The sequence below is a fragment of the Bombina bombina genome, chromosome 1 (assembly GCF_027579735.1).
Source record: "Bombina bombina isolate aBomBom1 chromosome 1, aBomBom1.pri, whole genome shotgun sequence".
Taxonomy (NCBI): Eukaryota; Metazoa; Chordata; class Amphibia; order Anura; family Bombinatoridae; genus Bombina; species Bombina bombina.
This window is the reverse complement of record NC_069499.1, coordinates 1,024,852,853-1,024,878,685: the sequence shown is the minus strand read 5'-3', so window position 1 is coordinate 1,024,878,685 and position 25,833 is coordinate 1,024,852,853. Positions and strand designations below refer to the sequence as shown.

Sequence of the window (25,833 nt, the reverse complement as noted above, 5' to 3'; positions counted from 1 at the left end):
CCTACCTTTAGCCGTCTTCAGCCAGCCGACCACCGATGGAACAGAAGAGGAGATCCGCAGCGGCAGAAGTCTTCATCCAAGGGGAGCTGAAGAAGTCTTCCATCCGATTGAAGTCATCATCCAGGCGGCGTCTTCAATCTTCATCCATCCGGAGCGGAGCCATCTTCAGACGAGCCGACGCGGAGCCATCCTCTTCTACCGACGGACTAACGACGAATGACAGTTCCTTTAAGTGACGTCATCCAAGATGGCGTCCCTCGAATTCCGATTAGCTGATAGGATTCTATCAGCCAATCGGAATTAAGGTAGGAATCTGATTGTCTGATTAACCAGCCAATCAGATTGAGCTTGCATTCTATTGGCTGTTCTGATCAGCTAATAGAATGTGAGCTCAATCTGATTGGCTGATTGGATCAGACAATCGGATTGAACTTCAATCTGATTGGCTGATTAAATCAGACAATCAGATTTTTCCTACCTTAATTCCGATTGGCTGATAGAATCCTATCAGCCAATCGGAATTCGAGGGACGCCATCTTGGATGACGTCCCTTAAAGGAACCGTCATTCTTCGTTAGTCCGTCGGTAGAAGAGGATGGCTCCGCGTCGGCTCATCTGAAGATGGCTCCGCTCTGCTCCGGATGGATGAAGATTGAAGACGTCGCATGGATGATGACTTCAATCGGATGGAAGACTTCTTCAGCGCCCCTTGGATGATGACTTCAATAGGATGGAAGACTTCTTCAGCGCCCCTTGGATGATGACTTCTGCCGCTGCGGATCTCCTCTTCTGTTCCATCAGTGGTCGGCTGGCTGAAGACGGCTAAAGGTAGGATGATCTTCAGGTGGGTAGTGTTAGGTTTATTTAAGGGGGGTTTGGGTTAGAGTAGGGGTGTGTGGGTGGTGGGTTTTAATGTTGGGGGGGTTGTATTTTTATTTTACAGGCAAAAGAGCTGATTTCTTTGGGGCATACCCCGCAAAAGGCCCTTTTAAGGGCTGGTAAGGTAATAGAGCTGTTAACTTTTTAATGTAGAATAGGGTAGGGCATTTTTTTATTTTGGGGGGCTTTGTTTTATTAGGGGGCTTAGATTAGGTGTAAGTAGCGTAAAATTGTTGTAATATTTTTGAAATGTTTGTAACTTATTTTTTTTATTTTTTGTAATTTAGCTTTTTTTATTTTTTGTACTTTAGTTAGTTTATTTAATTGCATTTAATTGTAGTTATTTGTAGGTAATTTATTTAATTAATTTAATGATAGTGTAGTGTTAGGTTTAATTGTAACTTAGGTTAGGATTTATTTTACAGGTAATTTTGTATTTCTTTTAGCTAGGTAGTTATTAAATAGTTAATAACTATTTAATAACTATTCTAACTAGCTAAAATAAATACAAAGTTACCTGTAAAATAAATATAAACCCTAAAATAGGTACAATGTAATTATTAATTACATTGTAGCTATCTTAGGGTTTATTTTACAGGTAAGTATTTAGTTTTAAATAGGAATAATTTATTTAATGATAGTGTAGTGTTAGGTGTAATTGTAACTTAGGTTAGTTTTTATTTTACAGGTAATTTTCTCTTTATTTTAACTAGGTAGGTATTAAATAGTTAATAACTATTTAATAGCTATTGTACTTAGTTAAAATAAATTGAAAGTTGCCTGTAAAATAAAAATAAATCATAAGATAGCTACAATATAATTATTATTTATATTGTAGCTATATTAGGGTTTATTTTAAAGGTAAGTATTTAGTTTTAAATAGGATTAATTTAGTTAATAAGAGTAATATTTATTTAGATTTATTTAATTAATATTTAAGTTAGGGGGGTGTTAGGGTTAGGGTTAGGTTTAGGGGTTAATAATTTGTTATAGTGGCGGCGGTGTAGGGGGGGCAGGATAGGGGTTAATAAATGTATTATAGGTTGCGGCGGTGTAGGGGGGGCAGGATAGGGGTTAATAAATTTATTATAGGTGGCGACGGTGTAAGGGGGGCAGATTAGGGGTTAATAAGTTTAATATAGGTGGCGGCGGGGTCCGGGAGCGGCGGTTTAGGGGTTAAACAATTTATTTAGTTGCGGCGGGGTCCGGGATTGGCAGGATAGGGGTTAATAAATTTATTATAGGTGGCGGCGGTATAGGGGGTCAGGATAGGGGTTACTAGGTATAATGTAGGTGGCGGTGGGCTCCGGGAGCGGCGGTTTAGGGGTTAATACATTTATTATAGTTGCAGCGGTGTCCGGGAGCGGCGGTTTAGGGGTTACTAACTTTATTTAGTTGCAGGGGGCTCGTCGGGTGCCGGTATAGGGGGTAGAACAGTGTAGTTTAGTGTGGGTGCTTGGTGACAGGCTAGCAATAAAGCTGGGAAAAAGCCGAAGAGCAGCGAGATCGGATGAGTGATAACTATCACAGTCCGCTGCTCATCGCCCCGTACTTGGTGCACGGCTTTTTGACAGCTTTATTAATAACTTTGGCGATATTATTCCGGTCCGCGGCTGCGATGGTATGCAAGCTTAGGCGGACGTATTGGGGCCGGCGAAGGCAGGTAAGTAGACACGTTGATAACTAGAAGCCATTGTATCTACAGTTCTACTGTAATTGAATGAATGGAGTAGCGCTGTGAAGGTTTCATTCTCTTTGCTTATACTATATATATATATATATATATATATATATGTATATATATATATATATATATATATATATACTGTATATATATATATATATATATATATATATATATATATATATACAGGGAGTGCAGAATTATTAGGCAAATGAGTATTTTGACCACATCATCCTCTTTATGCATGTTGTCTTACTCCAAGCTGTATAGGCTTGAAAGCCTACTACCAATTAAGCATATTAGGTGATGTGCATCTCTGTAATGAGAAGGGGTGTGGTCTAATGACATCAACACCCTATATCAGGTGTGCATAATTATTAGGCAACTTCCTTTCCTTTGGCAAAATGGGTCAAAAGAAGGACTTGACAGGCTCAGAAAAGTAAAAAATAGTGAGATATCTTGCAGAGGGATGCAGCACTCTTAAAATTGCAAAGCTTCTGAAGCGTGATCATCGAACAATCAAGCGTTTCATTCAAAATAGTCAACAGGGTCGCAAGAAGCGTGTGGAAAAACCAAGGCGCAAAATAACTGCCCATGAACTGAGAAAAGTCAAGCGTGCAGCTGCCAAGATGCCACTTGCCACCAGTTTGGCCATATTTCAGAGCTGCAACATCACTGGAGTGCCCAAAAGCACAAGGTGTGCAATACTCAGAGACATGGCCAAGGTAAGAAAGGCTGAAAGACGACCACCACTGAACAAGACACACAAGCTGAAACGTCAAGACTGGGCCAAGAAATATCTCAAGACTGATTTTTCTAAGGTTTTATGGACTGATGAAATGAGAGTGAGTCTTGATGGGCCAGATGGATGGGCCCGTGGCTGGATTGGTAAAGGGCAGAGAGCTCCAGTCCGACTCAGACGCCAGCAAGGTGGAGGGGGAGTACTGGTTTGGGCTGGTATCATCAAAGATGAGCTTGTGGGGCCTTTTCGGGTTGAGGATGGAGTCAAGCTCAACTCCCAGTCCTACTGCCAGTTTCTGGAAGACACCTTCTTCAAGCAGTGGCACAGGAAGAAGTCTGCATCCTTCAAGAAAAACATGATTTTCATGCAGGATGCGTCCAAGTACTCCACAGCGTGGCTGGCAAGAAAGGGTATAAAAGAAGAAAATCTAATGACATGGCCTCCTTGTTCACCTGATCTGAACCCCATTGAGAACCTGTGGTCCATCATCAAATGTGAGATTTACAAGGAGGGAAAACAGTACACCTCTCTGAACAGTGTCTGGGAGGCTGTGGTTGCTGCTGCACGCAATGTTGATGGTGAACAGATCAAAACACTGACAGAATCCATGGATGGCAGGCTTTTGAGTGTCCTTGCAAAGAAAGGTGGCTATATTGGTCACTGATTTGTTTGTGTTTTGTTTTTGAATGTCAGAAATGTATATTTGTGAATGTTGAGATGTTATATTGGTTTCACTGGTAAAAATAAATAATTGAAATGGGTATATATTTGTTTTTTGTTAAGTTGCCTAATAATTATGCACAGTAATAGTCACCTGCACACACAGATATCCCCCTAAAATAGCTATAACTAAAAACAAACTAAAAACTACTTCCAAAACTATTCAGCTTTGATATTAATGAGTATTTTGGGTTCATTGAGAACATGGTTGTTGTTCAATAATAAAATTAATCCTCAAAAATACAACTTGCCTAATAATTCTGCACTCCCTGTATATATATAAGTGCATTGGAGTCCTTTGCAGTCAAATAGATGTAAAAGCATATATATGCAATATAATTTTTTTTAATGAAGTGTTATAGTGTTTATTTACTGTAAATATGTTACATTCCAATGTTGTGCACATAACAGAATATGTTCTATGTATTTATAAATAGATATCCCTATATATATCTGTAGATATTTATACCTTAATATAATATTCTATATATAAGTATAGATATATGTTGTACCAAAATACCATCAGATATACATAGAAATATGTATTTATGACTAAATAGAATTTATTTTGCTATGCGAAGAACATTCTAATGTGAAATATTAATATTTTCATGTCAGGTTAGCGGACTTGAGACTATGTGATCTTGTTTACGCATGAGAAGAGTGGTTTTTTTTTGCTCAATTGACTTCTATGGGGGAGTATATTAACGCAATTGTGATATTCAAAGCAAAAACTTTTTACTTTTAACTTGTAATTCGAGCGCTGCCCAACACGCATTAAAAAGCTTGCTACTAGCAGACTTAGCTCATGAGCAGGAGCTTTAATGACCGCTCCACTTGTAATTTGCCCCATATTGTGTATATATATATATATATATATATATATCAAAATAACAAGAGTATTGCATTGAGCAATGATACTTTTTTATTGGACTAACTATACATTTATAAGATGACAAGCTTTCGGAAGAGTTCCTTCCTTTATCAAGTCTGAAGCAATACTGACCAATTTGATGGAATTTACAGATTATATGTTAAAACATAGGATGGCTAGTAAGACAGAAAGTGTTACAGAGATCTGAATTCAGGGGGAGGAGGGGGTGTCGTAAAAATCATGATTCGGGTTTAGGAGACAGAGGCAGATAGTGTCAGTAAAGGATAATAGACAGGGGAAATATATGGTAATACACAAAACATACAGTATACTGACATAAAGTTATATATCAACATCAATATGTATAAAGATGTGAAATGATGTATATAGGGGAATATAGGATAGTCAAAAAAGGAGAAAGGAAAAAAAAAGGGGAATAATAATAATGACAAAAGTGTGGACATAGGCTTACCTGTGTACCTATGCATAAAGAGGGTGGAATATACAATGTAATAGTTAGTCCAATAAAAAAGTATTCTTGCTCAATGCAATATTCTTGTTATATTGATATCTAAATCTCTGGACTAACACGGCTACTCCAATCAACGAGACTATGGCCCATATTTATCAAGCTCCGTACGGAGCTTGAAGGGCCGTGTTTCTGGCGAGTTCATACTCGACAGAAACACAAGTTATGAAGCAGCAGTCTAAAGACCGCTGCTCCATAACCCTGTCCGCCTGCTCTGGGTAGGCAGTCAGGAACCGACGGAAATCAACCCGATCGAGTACGATCGGGTTGATTGACACCTCCCTGCTGGTAGCTGTGAGCTGCTGGTGCAATGTTAAATGCGGAGAGCGTATTGCTCTCCGCATTTAGTGAGGTCTTGCGGACCTGATCCACACTGTCGGATCAGGTCCGCAAGACCTTTGATAAATAGAGGCATATATATATATATAAATATATATATATAGTTTCAGTAGTTAAATAAGCACTCTCTGGACTTTGGCCGTCTGTGTAAACAAAAGTTTGTTTACACAGACGGCCAAAGTCCAGAGAGTGCTTATTTAACTACTGAAACTATGGACATTCTCTATAGCACCCTGGCAGTTGATAACAGATGGTGAGAGTGCATACACCTACAAACTAAATATATATATATATATATATATATATATATATATATATATATATATATATATATATATATATATATATATATATATGTGTGTGTGTGTGTTCACCATGAAAAAGCAGCTTTCAGCTGCCTCTTAATGGAAGATGAAAACATAAAACAGTCACATGAGTGGCTTATTGCCTTTTAGATATCTATAGAAGGTGTTTAAACCATTGATTGCTTAGAACTCACATGCATTCAAGGGATGTTATCATTGCTATGTAACATACCAACAATTTAATCCCACTTGCATTCTCCAGTGACTCACTCTCATTGGGCTACATTCATGAACATTCATTAGGTTTTGAGGGGCCTCAACGTTAAGGTGATCTTATGTTACTAATTTATAGAACGGTATTTACCTACAAAAGAAGGGCATACACGTGAAAGGGTATTTCTGGATGTTCTCAAGGCATGGTCTGGATTTTTAGCCTAAACTGCAAATAAAATTGTAGGATTAAAAAAGACAATTGCCTGTGTGGTCGTATCTCGCTATATCACATTTTACAAGGTTATCTTGTTTTTCAATGTATTTTTCTTTTATCAAGTTTCTTATGTGGATATATTAGAGTACACTGTTTTAAAATGGTGTTGGGTTAGTTTTCAGTTTTATTGGTTCATTTTGTAATATTTTTAAAATATTATTGCGTCCGTTGACAGTGGAAGTCATTCTATGTGAAACATATGTAACGGTTGTGAGATAGAAGCAGCTGCATTAGTATAATTAATTGAATTGATCTCTCTATTCGCTGTCCTGGGGAGGGGCAGATGCTGATCATTATGATTCTTACAATTTCAGAGCAGCTGAGTTGTTTTTAAGAGCGATATTACAGAAATTGAACAGGTTTAGGAAACAATGTGGCAGCCAATTTTTCAGCTTTGTCTTGTTTTAAGATGACCATCTAATCACTATTCTTCTGCGACAGCTCAGTTTGCAAATCACTTAGTTACAGCAGCTCCATATGGCTAATTGCAACAATCAGTCTGGTAAGTAGTCTTTGACCCCGTTGCAATAATGCTGCTGTCTATATTATTATGTATTATGAGACTGTGCAACTGGCCTTAAAAACCTCAACCACAGTCACATCCTTGTCCACTAACGGATCAACCTAAATCGAAATAAAGATAAATCCAAAAATCGATTAACTCTCTTCCAGCTGATTAATCTTTATTCTTCAGTCTTTTCTGAACAGCAACAGGTCCCTCAAAGGTTGTTTCCACGCAGCTGTCTTGCCACATCCTTCCTTCTGTAATATTTATAAAGAATTGAATCTATTCTGATTGATGGGAAAGTTCACTATTGCCCATTGAACGTAATGGGAAAGACAAATGCATAGGATCTTTCAAAGTGGGAATTTGTATAAACATTTTCATACCAGGATTTTATTCTGGCACAAATCATAACAGGGATATCTGTAGTTACATTTTCTGTTGCAGAATTGGGGGCATATGTATCAAGCTCTGAATGGAGCTTGATGCCCCGTGTTTCGCCAGAAACAGCAGTTATGTAGCAGCGGTCACAAAGACCGCTGCTCCATAACCTGTCCGCCTGCTCTGAACAGGTGGACAGACATCGCCGGAAAACAACCCGATCAAGTACGATCGGGTTGATTGACACCCCCCTGCTGGCGGCCTATTGGCCGCGAGTCTGCAGGGGGCCGCGTTGCACCATCAGCTCTTGTGAGCTGCTGGTGCAATGCTGAATACGGCGAGCGTATTGCTCACCGTATTCAGCGAGGTCTGGCGGACCTGATCCGCAGTGTCGGATCAGGTCCACCAGACCTTGATAACTAGAGGCCATAGTATGAGATCGAGCCTTATGTCTTTTAAAAGTCCTTCAAATATTGAGAAGTTTCATATCATATTAGTAGTACTTCATTTCTCTACATATTCTGTGTCACCTGCACTGGCCTGAACGTCAAAAATGCAGATCCTATCGGTACAATAGCAGATGAATGGCAAAGCATAATTGTATAGATGACAATAAGAACCTGCAGACTCTCTGCCATTTCAGCGGTAACAGTGCACATATCACAGTCTGTCTTAATTGCATGCTGCCTCTTTCCTATAAGCATACATCTGTCATTATACAATAATAATCATTTTATAAAAAGGTTATATTTAATGTCATTCATACTTTTATGCCACATTTCAGACATCTTTTATTATACAATACCAATAATTTACTAAAAATGTTATATTTAATAACATTCATACTTTTATGTCACACATTTTAAAAGTTCATATTTTTATCATTATATATTTTGAAGAATTTTCTTCTACACTTTTGCAGCAGTACAAAACATAGGGCCAGATTACACGCGGCACACTATTATTTTTCCTACTCGCACGCAAACACCGTGTGCGAGGGGAACTACGCGTATAACAATTTGAAAGTAAGTTGTTTGCCCGCAAGTGAAACCCATTGTGTGCTAACTTCAGGCTTTCGGATATCACAAACTACGTTAACTTCTTCCCATAGACTTCAATAGAGCACGCTGAAGAAAGGAAAACCTAACACTTATTGCACGCTAACTCAACACCGCGTTAGACATGCAGTGCTAAACCTGAGGGTAGTTATGAATACCTTTATAAATTTGGTCAAGCACCCTACTTCAGAGCATTTAAAAAAAAAAATATTTTAGAAGCTGGAGTGAAACAAAGGAGATATAATGAGCCCACATCCTTACATATGCACAGTTAATCACACAGACTCTCCCTTCATATAGGGCTGCAATATCCAGGAATAAATGGTCCCTAAGTGGTTATTTTACACAGGGCTGACCTAAGCTTAGAAAGATATTATATTAAACACATGAGAAAATAGTAGATTTGTGAATTGTTAAAGGGATATGAAACTCTTTTTATGATTTAGAAAGAGCAAAATATTTTAAACAACTTTTCAATTTACTTCTGTTATCAAATGTGCTTCATTCTCTTAATATCCTTTGTTAAGGAGCAGCAATTCACTACTAGGATCTAGTTGAACACATCAGGTGAGATAATAACAAGAGGCATATATGTGCAGCAAACATTTTAGCTCCCAGTAGTACCATGCTGCTCCTGAGCCTACCGAGGTAAGTTTTTAAACAAAGAATAAAAAGAGAATAAAGCAAATAGACAACAGAGGTAAATTGGAAAGTTTTTTTAAAATGGCATGCTCTATCTGAATCATGGAAGTCTAATTTTGACTTTACTGTCCCTTTAACAATTTGAAATGCAATTATTGGTGTCTGTTTCAAAAAGTTAATTGTTTCTCTATGTATTTATATCTGCATTTAACAAATTAGATATTTTATAAGTAATTAATTAGTGATATTTGATTCCTCTAGATCACTCAGCTAACTATTAGTTGCAGCCGTTACCTGGGGCAGCTGAAAATGGCAGAACAGAGATTGTGCCTACCAGAAACACGACAATGCCTTGAGAATTACCTGCAGAGGTTGATAGAGGAAATCTCAGCAGACAAGTTCCAAGAGATGAAAGAAGAATCCTACACCCTGAGTAGCTGCAAGGGGTTAGCTGTGTGGAATGAAACATGGCTGAGATGCCAGGAGTCCAAGCAACTACTTGAAGAGACTCTGGAGAAATGCAAAGATGGTGCTAGAGCAGACGTAACTGCATGGCACAAAGAAAATGCTATGGGCTTGGAAGTCAATAATAAGAGAGAGGATGTTGGGGCTACCATATGCAGTGAAGCTTCATCAGGAGAACATAAAGAGGAGAGAGAATTCAGGCCAAGGGGCAGCATGAGGACAGCAGAGACAACTGTCATAAACTGTTGCAGTTTTGGTCTCCATGCCGGCTCAGTGGGCCTCTTCCTAAGGGCAGCACGGAGTAGCCGTAATGGAAGGGCATCAAGAGAACCTGTAACCTCCCAGGGATGTTCCACCATTGAGGAATCCAAGAGCAGCAATGGAACAGATCCTGAGCACACTGAGCTCATGGCTCAGAACTCCAATAATGAAGCTCTGGAGATCTTACATGCACCTAGCCCAAAGCTCCCTCGTGCTGCCACTGCACAGACATCATGTGCTACCAAAGCTGATCATTTGCCTTGGCCTGTCGTAGGCAGGTCACACAGCGATGACTCTTGCATGGTACCTAGAGAAGACACAAGTAGACCAGTGGTGCAGCATGTGAGAAGGTGCATTCTTTCTAGACATGCCAGCTTCTCCACAGGGGGCACAAGTTCCCAGTACTCTACAGAGAGCTCTTCTGTTATGTCCCCACCATTAGCCATGGAGCCCCTGACTCCACATCTGCCATGGATGAGAGGATCCACAAAGGATTCATCCACAGACACTGACTGGGCTGCAAGAGCCAATTTTGCGTAAGTCAAAATCCAGTGAATACCGGAATTTATGAGTCATTTGTCACCTCTATTATAACCTCCTAAATTTCTATCAGTTTTTCTCTCTATCGCCCACCAACACTATATTATTAATAATTAATTCTTTTTAAAAAAAAAAATCAAAGAAAACTGTTGTGAGAAAACCTTCCATTTCTCAAATTACCTTATGGAGATAATTAATTAAGGTGGGAAATAGCTCTCCATATTTTAGGGAATCAAAATGGTACTAAAGCATTGATTTGAAGATATTTTTTGCTAGTTCTCTAGTTCCTATGTTATCCTAGGCAACTTTTCACTAAAACTTCCAGATCTCTTCATTGTAGAGTTCATACACTTCATAAAAACAGGTCAGAGTATTATGGGGACAAGATGAAGCCTCTCTTTTTTACTTTTCAGAACAGCAGAGCTCACAGACGTCTACAACGGAAATTAGTGCTAATAATGGCAATTCTAATAACAATTCTAAGATCTCACTAAGATAAGTCAAAACACATGGTGAGCCTTATTAGTCAAAAGTAACACAGTGGTTCTTTTAAAAAAATGAGCATTTGAGAATTATTCATAACCTACTACTTAAATTGTTTTTATATTTAGTCACTGAAAGAATCTGGTAAAAACAAGAAGAAAATTACACGAGTAACAATCACCTAGATTACCTGTTTTGCGCTAAACAGGGTGTGAAACTAACGCCAAAAAAGTTGCGTTATTTCACTCTCCGTAGCGCTGCCATTACAAGTTACTGAAAAGCTTCCTTGTGCATGCAATATGATGGCATTAAGCTTTGACGTGCTTGTGCATGCTTTCCACCATAGACATCAATGGGGAGAGAGTGTTAGAAAAACACCTGAAGTGCAGAATGAAAAATCTCCGTAATGCAACCCCATTGATGTCTATGGGGAAAAAAGTTACGTTTAAACCTAACACCCTAACATAAACCCCAAGTCTAAACACCCCTATTTCTCCGCTCCCCGACATCGCCGACACTAATAAAAGTTATTAACCCCTATTCCACCACTCCCTGACATCACCGACACTATAATAAAGTTATTAACCTCTATTCCGCCTCTCCCCGACATAGCCAACACTATAAAAAAAAACTATTAACCCCTAATCTGCCGCTCCCCAACATTGCAGACACTTTAATAAAGCTATTAAACCCTAAACCTTCGGCCTCCCACATCGCCGCCACTAAATAAACCTATTAACCCCTAAATCTCCTGCCTCCCACATCGCCACCACTAACTAAACCTATTAACCCCTAAACCTCCAGGCCCCCACAGCGCCGCTACTAAATAAAGTGATTAAACCCTAAACAGTGAAATAAAAATAAACCTAACATTAAACTATAAATTAACCTAACATTACTATTCTAATAAAATAAAAAATGCTACCAATTAAAAAATCTAAATTACAAATTTAAAAAAAACTAACACTACAAAAAAAATTAAAAAAAATCTAAAATTACAAAAAATAATAAACACTGAATTATGAAAAATAAAAAACACTAAGCTTACAAAAAATAACAAACAAAATTATCAAAAATAAAAACAATTACACCTAATCTAATAGCCCTATAAAAATAACCCCCCCCCCCCCCAAATAAAAACACCCAAAACCTACAATAAACTACCAATAGCCCTTAAAAGGGCTTTTTGTAGGACATTACCCTAAGTTACAGAATCCAAGGCAAGTGACAGCAAAAAATATTTATTTAGAAAAACAGCACAGTGAAAAAGAGCAGCTGCTTTTCAGGAGAACCTCCCTTAATCATGATTAAGGGAGGTTCTCCCGAAACGTCGCTGCTGTTTTTCACTGTGCTGTTTTTCTAAATAAATAATTTTTGCTGCAACTTGCCTTGGATTCTGTGAAATTGACTTTGAGGCAGGAGTGGGCCTCCTGTGTGGCTTGCATTAGACTGTTGAGTGCTGGGCTGAACTGTTGTTGATTGCCCTAAGTTAAATAGCTCTTTTACCTATAAAAAAATACAAATTCCCCCCAACAGTAAAACCCACCACCCAACCAACCCTCCAAAATAAAAAACCTAACTCAAAAAAAACCCTAAGCTACTCATTGCCCCTAAAGGGGCATTTGTATGGGCATTGCCCTTAAAAGGGCATTCAGCTCTTTAACAAAAGCCCAAAGCCCTAATCTAAAAAAAAAAAACCCCACCCAAAGAAATTAAAAAAAAAAAAATAACTTTTATAGGGCTGTTAGATTAGGTGTAATTGTTTTTATTTTCGATAATTTTGTTTATTATTTTTTGTAATCTTAGTGTATTTTTATTTTTCATAATTTAGTGTTTATTATTTTTTTGAATTTTAGATTTTTTAATTTTTTCATAGTGTTAGGTTTTTTTAAATTTGTAATTTAGATTTTTTAATTGGTAGTATTTTTTATTTTATTAGAATATTAATGTTAGGTTAATTTATAGTTTAATGTTAGGTTTATTTTTATTTCACAGTTACGTTTTTAACCCCTAAACCTCCAGGCCCCCACAGTGCCGCTACTAAATAAAGTGATTAAACCCTAAACCGCCAGCCCCCCACATCACAAAACACTAAATTAAACTATTAACCCCTAAACTTACCTGTAGAATTAACCCCTAAATTTACCTGTAGAATTAAATTAAACTATATTAAAATTACATTAAACTATATTAAACTATTCATTAACCTACCCTAACTATTATACTAGAATAACATTAAACTATATTAAAATATTAATTAACCTACCCTAACTATTATACTAAAATTACATTAAACTATATTAAACTATTTAACTATTATACTAAAATTACATTAAACTACCAATTAAATTAACTATATTACATATTTAAAAACCCAACCCTACTCAAATTATTTAAATCTACAATTAAAAATTACTAAATTACAAAAAATAAACGCTAAGTTACAAAAAATAAAAAACACTAAGTTACAAAAAATAAAAAGCCACAGTATCAAAAATAAAAACAAATTACACCTAATCTAATAGCCCTATCAAAATACAAAAGCCCCCCAAAAATATAAGACCCCTAGCCTACAATAAACTACCAATGGCCCTTAAAAGGGCCTTTTCCAGGGCATTGCCCCAAAGAAATCAGCTCTTTTACCTGTAAGAAAAAATACAAACACCCCCCCAACAGTAAAACCCACCACCAACACAACCAACCCCCCCAAATAAAACCCTATCTAAAAAACCTAAGCTCCCCATTGCCCTGAAAATGGCATTTGTATGGGCATTGCAATAATGGAACAGCCAATAGGATGAGAGATGCTCAAATCCTATTGGCTGATTGGAACAGCCAATAGGATGAGAGATGCTCAAATCCTATTGGCTGATTGGAACAGTTGGAACATCTTGGATGACACCACTTGCATTCAAGATCCAGTTTACGGCGGAAACCGTATTGAAGAGGAGCTCCTCGTCGGATGTCTTCAGGATGGACCCGCTCCGCACCAGATGTCTTCAGGATGGACCTGCTCCTTGCCGGATGGATGAAGATAGAAGAGGCCGCATGGATGAAGACTTCGCTGTCTAAATAAAGATGGAAGAGGCTGCCCGGATGAAGACTTCTTGCCAGCTGGATAGATCCTTCAAGCAGAACTTCAAAAACTGTAAGTGGATAGTCGGGGGTTAGTATTAGGTTTATTTAAGGTTTTTTTGGGTGGGTTTTATTTTTAGAGTAGGGTCTGGGTAGTAAAAGAGCTAAATGCCCTTTTAAGGGCAATGCCCATACAAATGCCCTTTTCAGGGCAATGGGGAGCTTAGATTTTTTAGATAGGGTTTTTATTTGGGGGCGGGTTGGTTGTGTGGGTGGTGGGTTTTACTGTTGGGGGGGTTTGTATTTTTTCTTACAGGTAAAAGATGTGATTTCTTTGGGGCAGTGCCCCGCAAAAGGCCCTTTTAAGGGCAGTTGGTAGTTTATTGTAGGCTAGGGTTTTTTTATTTTGGGGGGGCTTTTTTATTTTGATAGGGTTATTAGATTAGATGTAATTCGTTTTTATTTTTGATACTGTGGTTTTTTATTTTTTGTAACTTAGTGTTTTTTATTTTTTTTAACTTTTTTGTAATTTAGTCATTTTTAATTGTATATTTAAATAATTTGAGTATGGTTAGTTTTTTAAATATGTAATATAGTTAATTTAATTGGTAGTTTAATGTAATTTTAGTATAATAGTTAGGGTAGGTTAATTAATAGTTTAATATAGTTTAATGTAATTTTAGTATAATAGTTAGGGTAGGTTAATTAATAGTTTAATATAGTTTAATTTAATTCTACAGGTAAGTATAAATTTATTATAAGATAGGGATGTTGTAATTTTAATGTAAAGTTAGTGGGTTTTTAGGTTAAGGGGTAATAGCTTAATTTAGTTTATGGCAATGTGGGGGGCTGGCGGTTTAGGGGTTAATAGGTTTAGTAAGTGGTAGTGATGAGGGAGGCCAGGGGTTTAGGGGTTAATACATTTATTTAGTTGCAGCGGGATAGGGGTTGAACATTTTAGTATAGTGGCTGTGTTTAGTGACAGGGTATAAATAAAGTTGGTAAAAAGCCGAATAGCAGCAAGATCGATGACTGCTAGTTAACAATAGTCCGCTGCTCATCGCCCCGTACTTGGTGTGCGGCTTTTTTACGGCTTTTTTTATAAATATGGAGATCGTATTCAGGTCAGCGGCCGCGATGTTAGGCGATCGTATTGGTGCCGTTGAATGCAAGAAAGTTGACGGCTTGATAGATAGGCCTCTAGAAAGTCAGTGTCTACAATGACTATTTATGTTATTAAATCTATACGTGGCACTTATCCTTATTTCTTTAAAAGTATAAGTTTGCAGATTTTAAATTGCCATAATAGTATGGTCATTGGGTATTAATAGAGTTGTTAATGAGGCTTCATTCTTCTACCTGTTTTTGTGGATTACTTTTGCTCCTAATTCCCAGTGTCACTTTTATTTTATTTCAGGAAGTTACATAGAATAATGGAAGAGCTTCTTGCTACTGAACGGGATTATGTGTGTTCCTTGGGGTATGTCTTGTCACATTATCTCTGTGAGATGGATCGAACTGACCTCCCGCCAGCTCTTAGGGGTCAGCATGCTGCCATATTTGGGAATCTGGAGAAACTTTATGAGTTCCACAGCCATGTCTTTTTACAGGAGCTAACAGGCTGCAGAAGGGATCCCTGTCATGTAGGACGCTGTTTCCTCAAACATGTGCGTATCAGGGACATAGGAAATATAAGTTATCTACACCTGTTTGATGTATGGACTAATTACATGTATTAATCTTTAAGATAAAGGGACAATTTCTTTCTCTGAAAAATAAGTTTGGATATCCTTATATCTTCTAGAGCACCTTGGATAAAGTTGCTTTTAACAAATGTATTAGTTTAATGTCTTTGGGATGTCAGAGGCATATAAAAAATATAGGGCTAGATAAATAGCGGAACGCTACATTATTGCCATCCCCCAAACGTGCAAATGTGTCCGTTTGCGGGAGCACAATAATTAACCAGCCATTTCAAGTGGCTGGTTATTGCTACCACGCTCCTAAAGTTAATTTTCTAAGAGTGCCTCAAATGCATAAACATAGAGGGCATTGTCATTTTTAATAAAAAAAACAAATGCACTAGGCAGTTTTTTAAGGTCTAAAGTTGGTGGGAGTGGGGTGTTAGAAAACAAATGGCATTGAAAACTGTGTGTTCCCATAGGCCGCAATGTAATTATATATGTATATGATAATATACATATATACTTATGTGTTAATGTTATGTTAATGTTATATTTATACACATATTAACATATAAATATATATCAGAACGAGGCTCCCATAGAAGCCTATGGAAGCGCGCTCTAGTGAGCACAGTGCTTCCTAGCAATGTGAAAGCGAGTTCACGTTTGCATTGTGATTTACTTGTAATACCAGCACACATTATTGTGCGCTGGTAGTACAAAGTGGAGCGCTAATATCGCTTGCATGCAAACAATATTTAGCACTCCACTTGTAATCTGGCACATAGGGTATTACATTAATTTTGAACATATGCCAAGGATATCTCTAATCAAAAATAACCACTAATGGTCAGAACTCCACTTAATGGCGCTATTTATTTGCTCTAATTGTTTAGCAAACTCTTTTGCAGCCAATAACATATGTTGAAACTAAAATGAGAATCATCAGTAAAAAGTGCAGGTGCCTTGCAAAGATATTGTTTTTTCTCAATAAAGGTCTTCATTGGCTGTGTATAACTAAGGTAAGGGGATATTCTAGATACATTTAGCAAATAAATTCATACTTTTTACATGTAAATAATTGTAAACAAATGCGTTTTAGTAACATGTTCTGTGTAATAGTGAGGAAATTATATAGATGTTAAAATAGAAATGGTCTTTTACTCAGTAATACCTGAGGCGTATGAACCTGAATGCATAGTGAGAGCCAGGAAGCGGTAGTCTGTCCAGATGTTCTATGAATAGTGGTTTTATGCAACTCGGTTATCTTTGGATTTTATAGTGCAAGTATTGAGTCCGTTCTGCTCTCTGTGTACTATTTTTATCTTTATATATGAGCTTAGAAACTGTGTGTATATAATATTTTGTTCCTTGTAAACAGTGTTCTTTGTAGATATTAGCCTGTGTGCTGCTCTCTGTAATTACTTTTATAAATGTTGTGTCAAACTAATGCTATAATGTGACCAGGCATGCCACCCCCCCCCCACCCCCTTAAATCAGGTTTAATTAATAAAGAAGACATTTTTATTCATAAGAAGGTAAGAAAGCAAGTCACAAACTCCCATTATTTTAGAACACTACAACCTATTCCTGCAGCCCCAAGCCAACTTTAGACTTTAGGGGGCCGATATATCAATGTCTGTCCGACATGATACGCTGTAGCATATCATGTCCAACAAACATCGCTGAATGCCGACAGCATACACTGTCGGCATTTAACATTGCACAAGCAGTTCACCAGAACTGCTTGTGCAATGCCGCCCCTCCAGATTTGCGGCCAATTGGCCACTAGCAGGGGATGTCCATCAACCCGATTGTATAGGATGGGGCAGATTGATGTCCGCAGCCTCAGAGGCAGCGGACTAGTTAAGGTGCAGCTTCATAACGGCTGTTTCCGGCGAGTCTGAAGGCTTGCGCGGAAATACGGGCATCAGGGGCTATTCGGCCCTTGAAAAATCGCCCCTAGATTTCAGACTCCTGACAGTGCAGCCCTTCTGTCAGCCTCTGAAATTAAAGGAACATCAAGGCAAATAGTATCCTAGAGATGTATGCCAATGCCATATAGTGAATCAGCGCCTGTGTTAGCACTGCATGGTTGCGGTTGCATGGTTTTCGAGAAAACAGTATTGTATTATAACAACTGATGCTCAGTATTATGCTGGTGCTGTACCTACCTATTATATGTGTTAGTTTCCACTGTGTGTGGTCTGTTTCTCCAGCACTGTTTACAGGGCTTCTGGAGGTTCACAGGGCTGTTTACAGGGCTTCTGGTGGTTCACAGGGCTGTTTACAGGGCTTCTGGTGGTTCACTGAACAGAAACTGTTGGGTCTGGCTGTCACCCTGCATGGCAAATAGAAATGTGACAAATATGGCATCAAAAGTTGAGTGTTGTTAAAATAGGCTCTGATGGTTGTGTTTTCTAGGTTGCTGACACCTATCAGTGTATACAGTGTCTTTACATAATGCTATAAAACTTTCCATTTTTACCCCCCAAGCCTTAAATATTAATTTGTTAACTGTACCATAGGTGACTAACCTTTACATTTACATTTATGTAATGAATGTTCCAAAGCTTCTATAATCATGCTCTCTATGGGTGTAGCATTTTGAACTGCTGATAATTCTATGTTTCTGTTATAGAAGGAACAGTTTGGACTGTATGCATTTTACAGCAAAAATAAGCCCCAGTCAGACCACCTTCTTCAGGACCACGGGCTGGTTTTCTTCAAGGTACACAGGAATAGGATAAGAAAATAATACATGGAGGGCAATAATTATTTGATTTAATTTTTGCCCTTAAAATAAGGCTGTGCCCTTCCATTAAATATATTAATACTTAAAAGCAAGTTAAAGTTAAAGCTGACAGTTTTCTTTATAAATGTTTCTAAATGAAATCTAAATCACAGATTATATGAAATTCAAGTTGATCTTGTTCTTTACAAGCCTCTTACATTTTGTGAAAAATATGATGTTATTATATGCTGATCAACTAACCTTCTGAGACAGTGCTGGATTAAGACATTGTGCTGCCTGGGTCCGGATTGAGTTGACTCCTCACAAATCTTTGTCCACTACAGTCTAAACACAACCATAATTAGCATCCTCAATTGTTAAAGTTCAGTGGATTGCATTTTCACATGAGGGGTGCTAATATCCAGCTGATGGACCCCATATGAAATAATTTCTCTTAACAAAACAGTATTAGCAAGAATGTACTCTCTGTATAGGCAACTAAAGTCCATTTGTCACACCTGCTCCATTTATAGATCAGCAAATGGAACAGCAACAACTAAAAAGGTGCCCGTGACGATAGGGTGACTGCCAAAACCCTCAAATGTGTAAACACTAAAGAGCAAATGTCCACAGCCCCAGTTAGCTCTTTACAGCTCCATTTATAGAGGCAGCCCTGCTATGGACGTAATTAATGAAATGAGCTCTATTGAGTGTTTGGCCTTAATGTACTACAGAGCACATAATGCCAGTTGATGGCAATTTGATGCACTCATCTTTGATAATTAGTTCCAAGGCAACACAGAGTAAAAACAAACATTAAACAATTTAACTATAAGTTTGGCTATAGAACAATGTTTGATTTTCTTTTACCACTAGAGGAAGCAACAGGAGCTTGGCGACAAGATGGATCTGTCTTCCTACCTCCTAAAACCAATTCAGCGCATCAGCAAATACAACCTTCTCCTGCAGGACATGGAATGGGAGTGCAGAGGGCAGGCAACAAGACAGAAGGAGCTACAGGCTGCACGTGAGGTTGTACGCTTCCAGCTACGCCATGGCAATGATCTCCTCGCCATGGACGCCATCCATGACTGTGATGTAAGAGCAATATATTTGTTATCTATGTGTGATTACTTTGTAATGAATAGATGACCTACCTGGTATTTTAAACTAGTACCATAAAGTATATATTAGCAGGTAAACACCTAGACCATACAGTCAAATTCAGATTGCAGTCCCATTACTGCTTACCCCCCTCTCTTAAGTTAAAGGGTTTTATCCATCTTTAAGATACTGTCTCAATGGAAGGAGCAGTATGTAAAATTTTGACCTAGGGCCAACCTGCTCTATTTTTTATCCTTATTTAGAAGACAGTACATAATATATATAATCTAATTGTCATAAAAACTGTATTAATAGATTACGAGTTTTGCGTTAAGCTGAAAAAGCAGCGTTAACAGGTCCTAACGCTTCTTTTTCACTACCACTGCTATTACGAGTCTTGTAGGTTTAGGGGCACCGTACACTTCTTTGGCCTTACCGCAAAACGACTTACGTAAACTTCGTAAACCCTTTTTTCTATGGGACTTCCATAGCGCTGGTATTCCGAGTCTGTCCTGGGAGGCCAAAAAGTGAGCGGTACACCCTCTACCTCCAAGATCCGTAACGCATTTTAAAGTCAGTAGTTATGAGTTTTACGCTACAATGCTGTAGCATAAAACTCATAACTAAAGTGCTAAAAAGTACACTAACACCCATAAACTACCTATTAACCCCTAAACCGAGGCCCTCCCGCATCGCAAACACTTTAATAAAAAATGTAACCCCTAATCTGCCGCTCCAGACATCGCTGCCACTATAATAAACATATTAACCCCTAAACCACCGCACTCCCGCCTCGCAAACACTAGTTAAATATTATTAACCCCTAATCTGCCGCCCCTAACATCGCTGCCACCTACATTATACTTATTAACCCCTAATCTGCCATCCCCAATGTCGCCGCCACTATATTAAATGTATTAACCCCTAAATCTAAGTCTAACCATAACCCTAACACCCCCTAATTTAAATATAATTTAAATAAATCTAAAGAAAATTACTATAATTAACAAAATAATTCCTATTTAAAACTAAATACTTACCTATAAAATAAACCCTAAGCTAGCTACAATATAACTAATAGTTACATTGTAGCTAGCTTAGGGTTTATTTTTATTTTACAGGCAAGTTTGTATTTATTTTAACTAGGTAGAATAGTTAATAAATAGTTAGTAATTATTTACTAACTACCTAGCTAAAATAAATACAAATTGACCTGTAAAATAAAACCTAACCTAAGTTACACTAACACCTAACCCTACACTACAATTAAATAAATTAACTAAATTAAAAACAATTAAATAAATTAAATTAGCTAAGTCACAATAAACACACTAAATTACAGAAAATAAAAAACAAATTACAGATATTTAAACTAATTACACCTAATCTAATAGCCCTATCAAAATAAAAAAAAGCCCCCCCCAAATAAAAAAAACCCTAGCCTAAACTAAACTATCAATAGCCCTTTGGGGGGTTGGTTGTGTGGGTGGTGGGTTTTACTGTTGGGGGGGTTGTTTGTATTTTTTTTTTTACAGGCAAAAGAGCTGATTACTTTGGGGCAATGCCCCGCAAAAGGCCCTTTTAAGGGCTATTGGTAGTTTAGTTTAGGCTAGGTTTTTTTTTTTATTTTGGGGGGGCTTTTGTATTTTGATAGGGCTATTAGATTAGGTGTAATTAGTTTAAAGATCTGTAATTTGTTTTTTATTTTCTGTAATTTAGTGTTTTGTTTTGTTTTTGTGATTTAGCTAATTTAATTTAATTTATTTAATTGTTTTTAATTTAGTTAATTTATTTAATTGTAGTGTAGTGTTTGGTGTTATTGTAACTTAGTTTAGGTTTTATTATACTGGTCCATTTGTATTTATTTTAGCTAGGTAGTTATTAAATAGTTAATAACTATTTAATAACTATTCTACCTAGTTAAAATAAATACAAACTTGCCTGTAAAATAAAAATAAACCCTAAGCTAGCTACAATGTAACTATTAGTTATATTATAGCTATCTTAGGGTTTATTTTATAGGTAAGTATTTAGTTTTAAATAGGAATAATGTAGTTAATGATAGTAATTTTATTTAGATTTATTTAAATTATATTTAAGTTAGGGGATGTTAGGGTTAGGGTTAGACTTAGGTTTAGAGGTTAATAAATTTAATATAGTGGCGGCGATGTTGGGGGCAGCAGATTAGGGGTTAATAAGTGTAGGTAGGTTGCGGTGACATTGGGGGCGGCAGATTAGGGGTTAATAAATATAATGTAGGTGGCGGCGATGTTGGGGGCAGCAGATTAGAGGTTAATAAGTATAATGTAGGTGGCGGTGGTGTCCGGAGCGGCATATTAGGGGTTAATAAGTATAATGTAGGTGTCGGCGATGTCAGGGGCGGCAGATTAGGGGTTAATAAGTGTAAGATTAGGGGTGTTTAGACTCGGGGTTCATGTTAGGGTGTTAGGTGTAAATATAACTTTAGTTTCCCCATAGGAATCAATGGAGCTGCATTACTGAGATTTGCGCTGCTTTTTTGCAGGTGTTAGACTTTTCTCAGCCGGCTCTCCCTATTGATGTCTATGGGGAAATCGTGCACAAGCACGTACGACCAGCTCACCGCTGATTTAAGCAGTGCTGGTATTGGAGTGCGGTATGGAGCACAATTTTGCTCTACGCTCACTTCTTGCCTTTTAACGCCGGGTTTAGAAAAACCCGTAATACCAGCGCTGTAGGTAAGTGAGCGGTGAGATAAAAACTGCTCGTTAGCACCGCATAGCTCATAACGCAAAACTCGTAATCTGGCCGAGACTTAGTTACATACTGGTATTCTTGAATTTATTTCCTGTGTTTCTTCTACCACCATTGTGGGAAGGCTATTCCATCAAATTACTATACTTTTATTAAGTTCCTTCTATGTTCTAGTGAAATGGTTAAATATGCTGGGGTCTTCACATAACCATGAAAGATGAGAAGAGATAGGTGACAGACAGAGTTTAAATTTTCTGTGAAATGTAGCGAGGAAGATGTAATATAAGGAGCAGCAAAGCTTTTAAGGCTATTACACGGAAAGTGGATTACTGGTGAACGAGAAGGGACATTAGGGAGAGCGAGACTGATCGTGCAGTAGTAACTGCTTGGAACACAGTGGAGTGCGACAGGAGGAGGTGTGAGATTAATCACAAAAGCGCAGGAAAGGACAAGACATCACAGGGAGACAGAGACAAAGTGCTGGTTTAGCTGAGGAAAACTATTGCTGGAGGGGGTAGAGAAATTCCAGGGAGGGCCTGAAGTACCAGACACGAGATATTCCTGCAGGTCTTTACAGTCAGCTCAGAGATTATCCAGCATCCTTGCTAGCAACGCTACATTATGTGTAAATAGGACATAAAACACCTGCCACTGATTAGTGCCATCAGCATTCTTTACACACATTACTGGGTATCAAGATTTCACTAATTTAGTTCCATTTAGAAACAGACAGCTGAAATGTATTACTAACTTTAGAGCATTACTTATTACTTGCATGCCCCTGGCTCTCTTTCTTCCTTTTTCTTTCTCACTCTCATTCTGTCTGTTTTTATGTCATTAATCAGTGGGGGTTGTACTGGGGGGGGGGGTGCAAATGTGTCCAATCTTCTATTTTGTGCCCCATTAGGCTGAGTAGAGTAAAAGACACCTCTCCCTGCCACTGTCCTTTTTCAAAAGTGACTCTCCACTAATGCCTGTCCATGCCCCTGAGTGCATAATCATTGCCTAGGACCCCCTTAGAACTCCCACAAAACCGCTTCCATCCACTCTGACCCTGTCCATGGAACACCAGAAACTCCACCCACACGAGTGTTTCCTCCCCATTATGTGGTTTCTTGAACCACCGTTGCCTGTAATCCTTGCTGTACTTTATATAATTCCCCATTTTAGATGATCATTTAGCAGCAGTTTCTTGCACGTTGCAGATGAATTCTATCTTTTGTTGCAGTAAATTAATTTGAAAATGCACAAGCACTATACTTGTAAGCACCTTGTGTAAGGGAAAATTGCAAAACTCACTCATTTAGTGTGTGTGCTCTTCTATGTGTGAGGAACTGCTTGTAAAACTACTCAATGTGCCCCATAAACACTACCCCCATAAACATATACTCAGCATGTCACAGTGTGAGATACCTACATAGTATATAGTTTGATTAGCCTGCTTTCTTATGTATGTTTTATAGCATCTCTTGTCAGCTTGTATGCACTGATTATGTACTGACACAAACTCCGTAACTGTTTCATTTTTTCTCTGATTTTCTTTTATGCTTCTCTCTTTCTTTGCGACAGTTTTTTTTCTCTTTCTCTTGCCTCTTTTTCTTTCACTTTTCCTGTATCACTCTCTCTCTCTCTCTCTCTCTTTCTTTCCTCTCTCTCCTTGACCTTCTTTCTTCTTCACTCTCTTCCTGCCTCTGTTCCTTACTCTCTTTCCTTGTCTCTGTTTCTTTTTCTCTCTCTTCCTGTCTCTTTTTTTCCATTCACTTCCTGACTCTCTCTTTATCTCTTCTTTCTTACCTATCATTTTTCCTTTCATTAGCTCTCCTTGCCCTTTTTCTTTCTCTTCCAGCCACTGTGTCTTTCTATTTCTTTATCCTTTCTTGTTCTTTATTATTTCTCTTTCAAATAAAGAAAGCAAGAGAACGAAGAAAAATTGATAATAGGAGTAAAATAGAAATTTGCTTACATTTGCATGCTCTATCTGAATCATGAAAGAAAACATTTGGGTTCAGTGTCCCTTTAATTGCCATAACACAGACTGTCACTCAGAAAATGCCCTCTATCTATCTATCAGAATTTGCTGTGCAAAAACTTAAATCAAGGACGATTTCTTGCCTTCTCCCATACATGATGTTCCAGTCCATTAGAAATACGGCCAATTGAAATAGTTAAAGGGATACTAAACCCATTTTTTTTCTTTCACGATTCAGATAGAGCATGAGATTTTAAGCACCTTTCTAATTTACTCCTATTATCAATTTTTCTTAGTTCTCATGCTATCTTGATTTGAAAACACAGTACTGTAAGCTTTAGAGTCGGACCATTTTTTGTTCAGCACCTGGGTAGCACTTGCTGATTTGTGGCTAAATGTAGCAAACCAATCAGCAAGCTCTACCAAGGTGCTGAACTAAAAATGGGCCGGCTCCTAACCTTTTATTACTGCTTTTTCAAATCAAGATAACATGAGAACAAAGAAAAATTGATAATAGGATTAAATTAGAAAGTTGCTTAAAATTGCATGCTCTATCTGAATCATGAAAGAAAAAATGTGGGGTTAAGCTGCCCAAATTACATATGCAATACAATATCAGAAATGAACACCTGAATTTTGATTTGATAAACTTACATCTTCTTTTTATTGTAACCTTTGGAGAATAAACAGACAAAAGTCATATTCAGTGTTTCTTTTTTTTTAATCAAGTGTTACATATTAAATATCTAATGAAAATTCATTTTATATAAATATTATGTCATATAATCACATGTATAGGAGAATATTTGTTCTACTATTCAAATGTTCTTATGATGAAGACATTAAAGGAGCATGAAACCCAAGTTTTTTCTTCCATGATTCAGACAGATCATGCAATTTTAAACAACTTTCCAATGTACTTCTTTTATCAATTTTGCTTCATTTTCTTTACGTCCTTTGTTGAAGAAGCAGCACTGCACACCTGGAAACTATCTAAACTCATCTAGCCAATGACAAGATGCATATATATGTTCAGCCACCAATCAGCAGCTAGCTCCTAGTAGTGTATTGCTACTCATGAGCCTACCTCAGTATTCTTTTCAACAAATGATATCAAAAGAAGGAAGAAAATTAGATAATAGAAGTAAATTAAAAAGTTGTTTAGCTGCATGCTCTGTTTAAATAATGAAAGTTTGACGTTGACATTAGTGTCATTTTAAGTTATTCTTACCTGCAAACAAATAAATAAATAAATAAATCTTTATCATTTGACAACTATACCAATCCCAAAGGCTCAATTTTGGATCGGAAGATACTTTCTTGTGGAGAATAAAAGGGTTTTTTTATATTATGGGAAATAACTCAGGAGAGAACCTTCTTCCATTCTTTTCTTTCTCTTTCACTTCTTAATCTATTATTTTGCTTTTATGATTCTCTAAAGGGACATTAAAGGAACACTAAAGTCAAAATTAAAATGTAATGATTTAGATAGTGCCCACAATTGTAAACAACTTTCTTATTCACTTCTATTATAAAAATGTGCACAATCTTTTTATATTAACACTATCTGAGACACCAGCTCCTACTGAATATGTGCATAAATTCACAGTATATACATATATGCATTTTGTAATTGGTTG

At 37.4% G+C, this 25,833-nt stretch overlaps 2 protein-coding genes across 2 annotated transcripts in view; one reads left to right on the top strand and one right to left on the bottom strand.

Annotated features, from left to right (window-relative positions):
* Positions 1 to 18,835, bottom strand: part of BPI (bactericidal permeability increasing protein) — a 404,793-nt gene extending 385,958 nt beyond the window's left edge. Inside the window, exons 1-2 of the mRNA XM_053718972.1 lie at positions 18,649 to 18,835; positions 17,828 to 17,994 (exon numbers count right to left, since the gene is read on the bottom strand). The gene's annotated coding sequence lies outside the window, so the exon portion shown is untranslated. The remainder of the gene's footprint in view (positions 1 to 17,827; positions 17,995 to 18,648) is intronic.
* KIAA1755 (KIAA1755 ortholog) overlaps positions 1 to 25,833 on the top strand; it is a 243,446-nt gene that overhangs the window by 115,144 nt on the left and 102,469 nt on the right. Inside the window, exons 13-16 of the mRNA XM_053718698.1 lie at positions 9,406 to 10,406; positions 15,386 to 15,635; positions 18,295 to 18,384; positions 19,264 to 19,485. Of these exons, the coding sequence (XP_053574673.1) occupies positions 9,406 to 10,406; positions 15,386 to 15,635; positions 18,295 to 18,384; positions 19,264 to 19,485 (1,563 nt within the window). The remainder of the gene's footprint in view (positions 1 to 9,405; positions 10,407 to 15,385; positions 15,636 to 18,294; positions 18,385 to 19,263; positions 19,486 to 25,833) is intronic.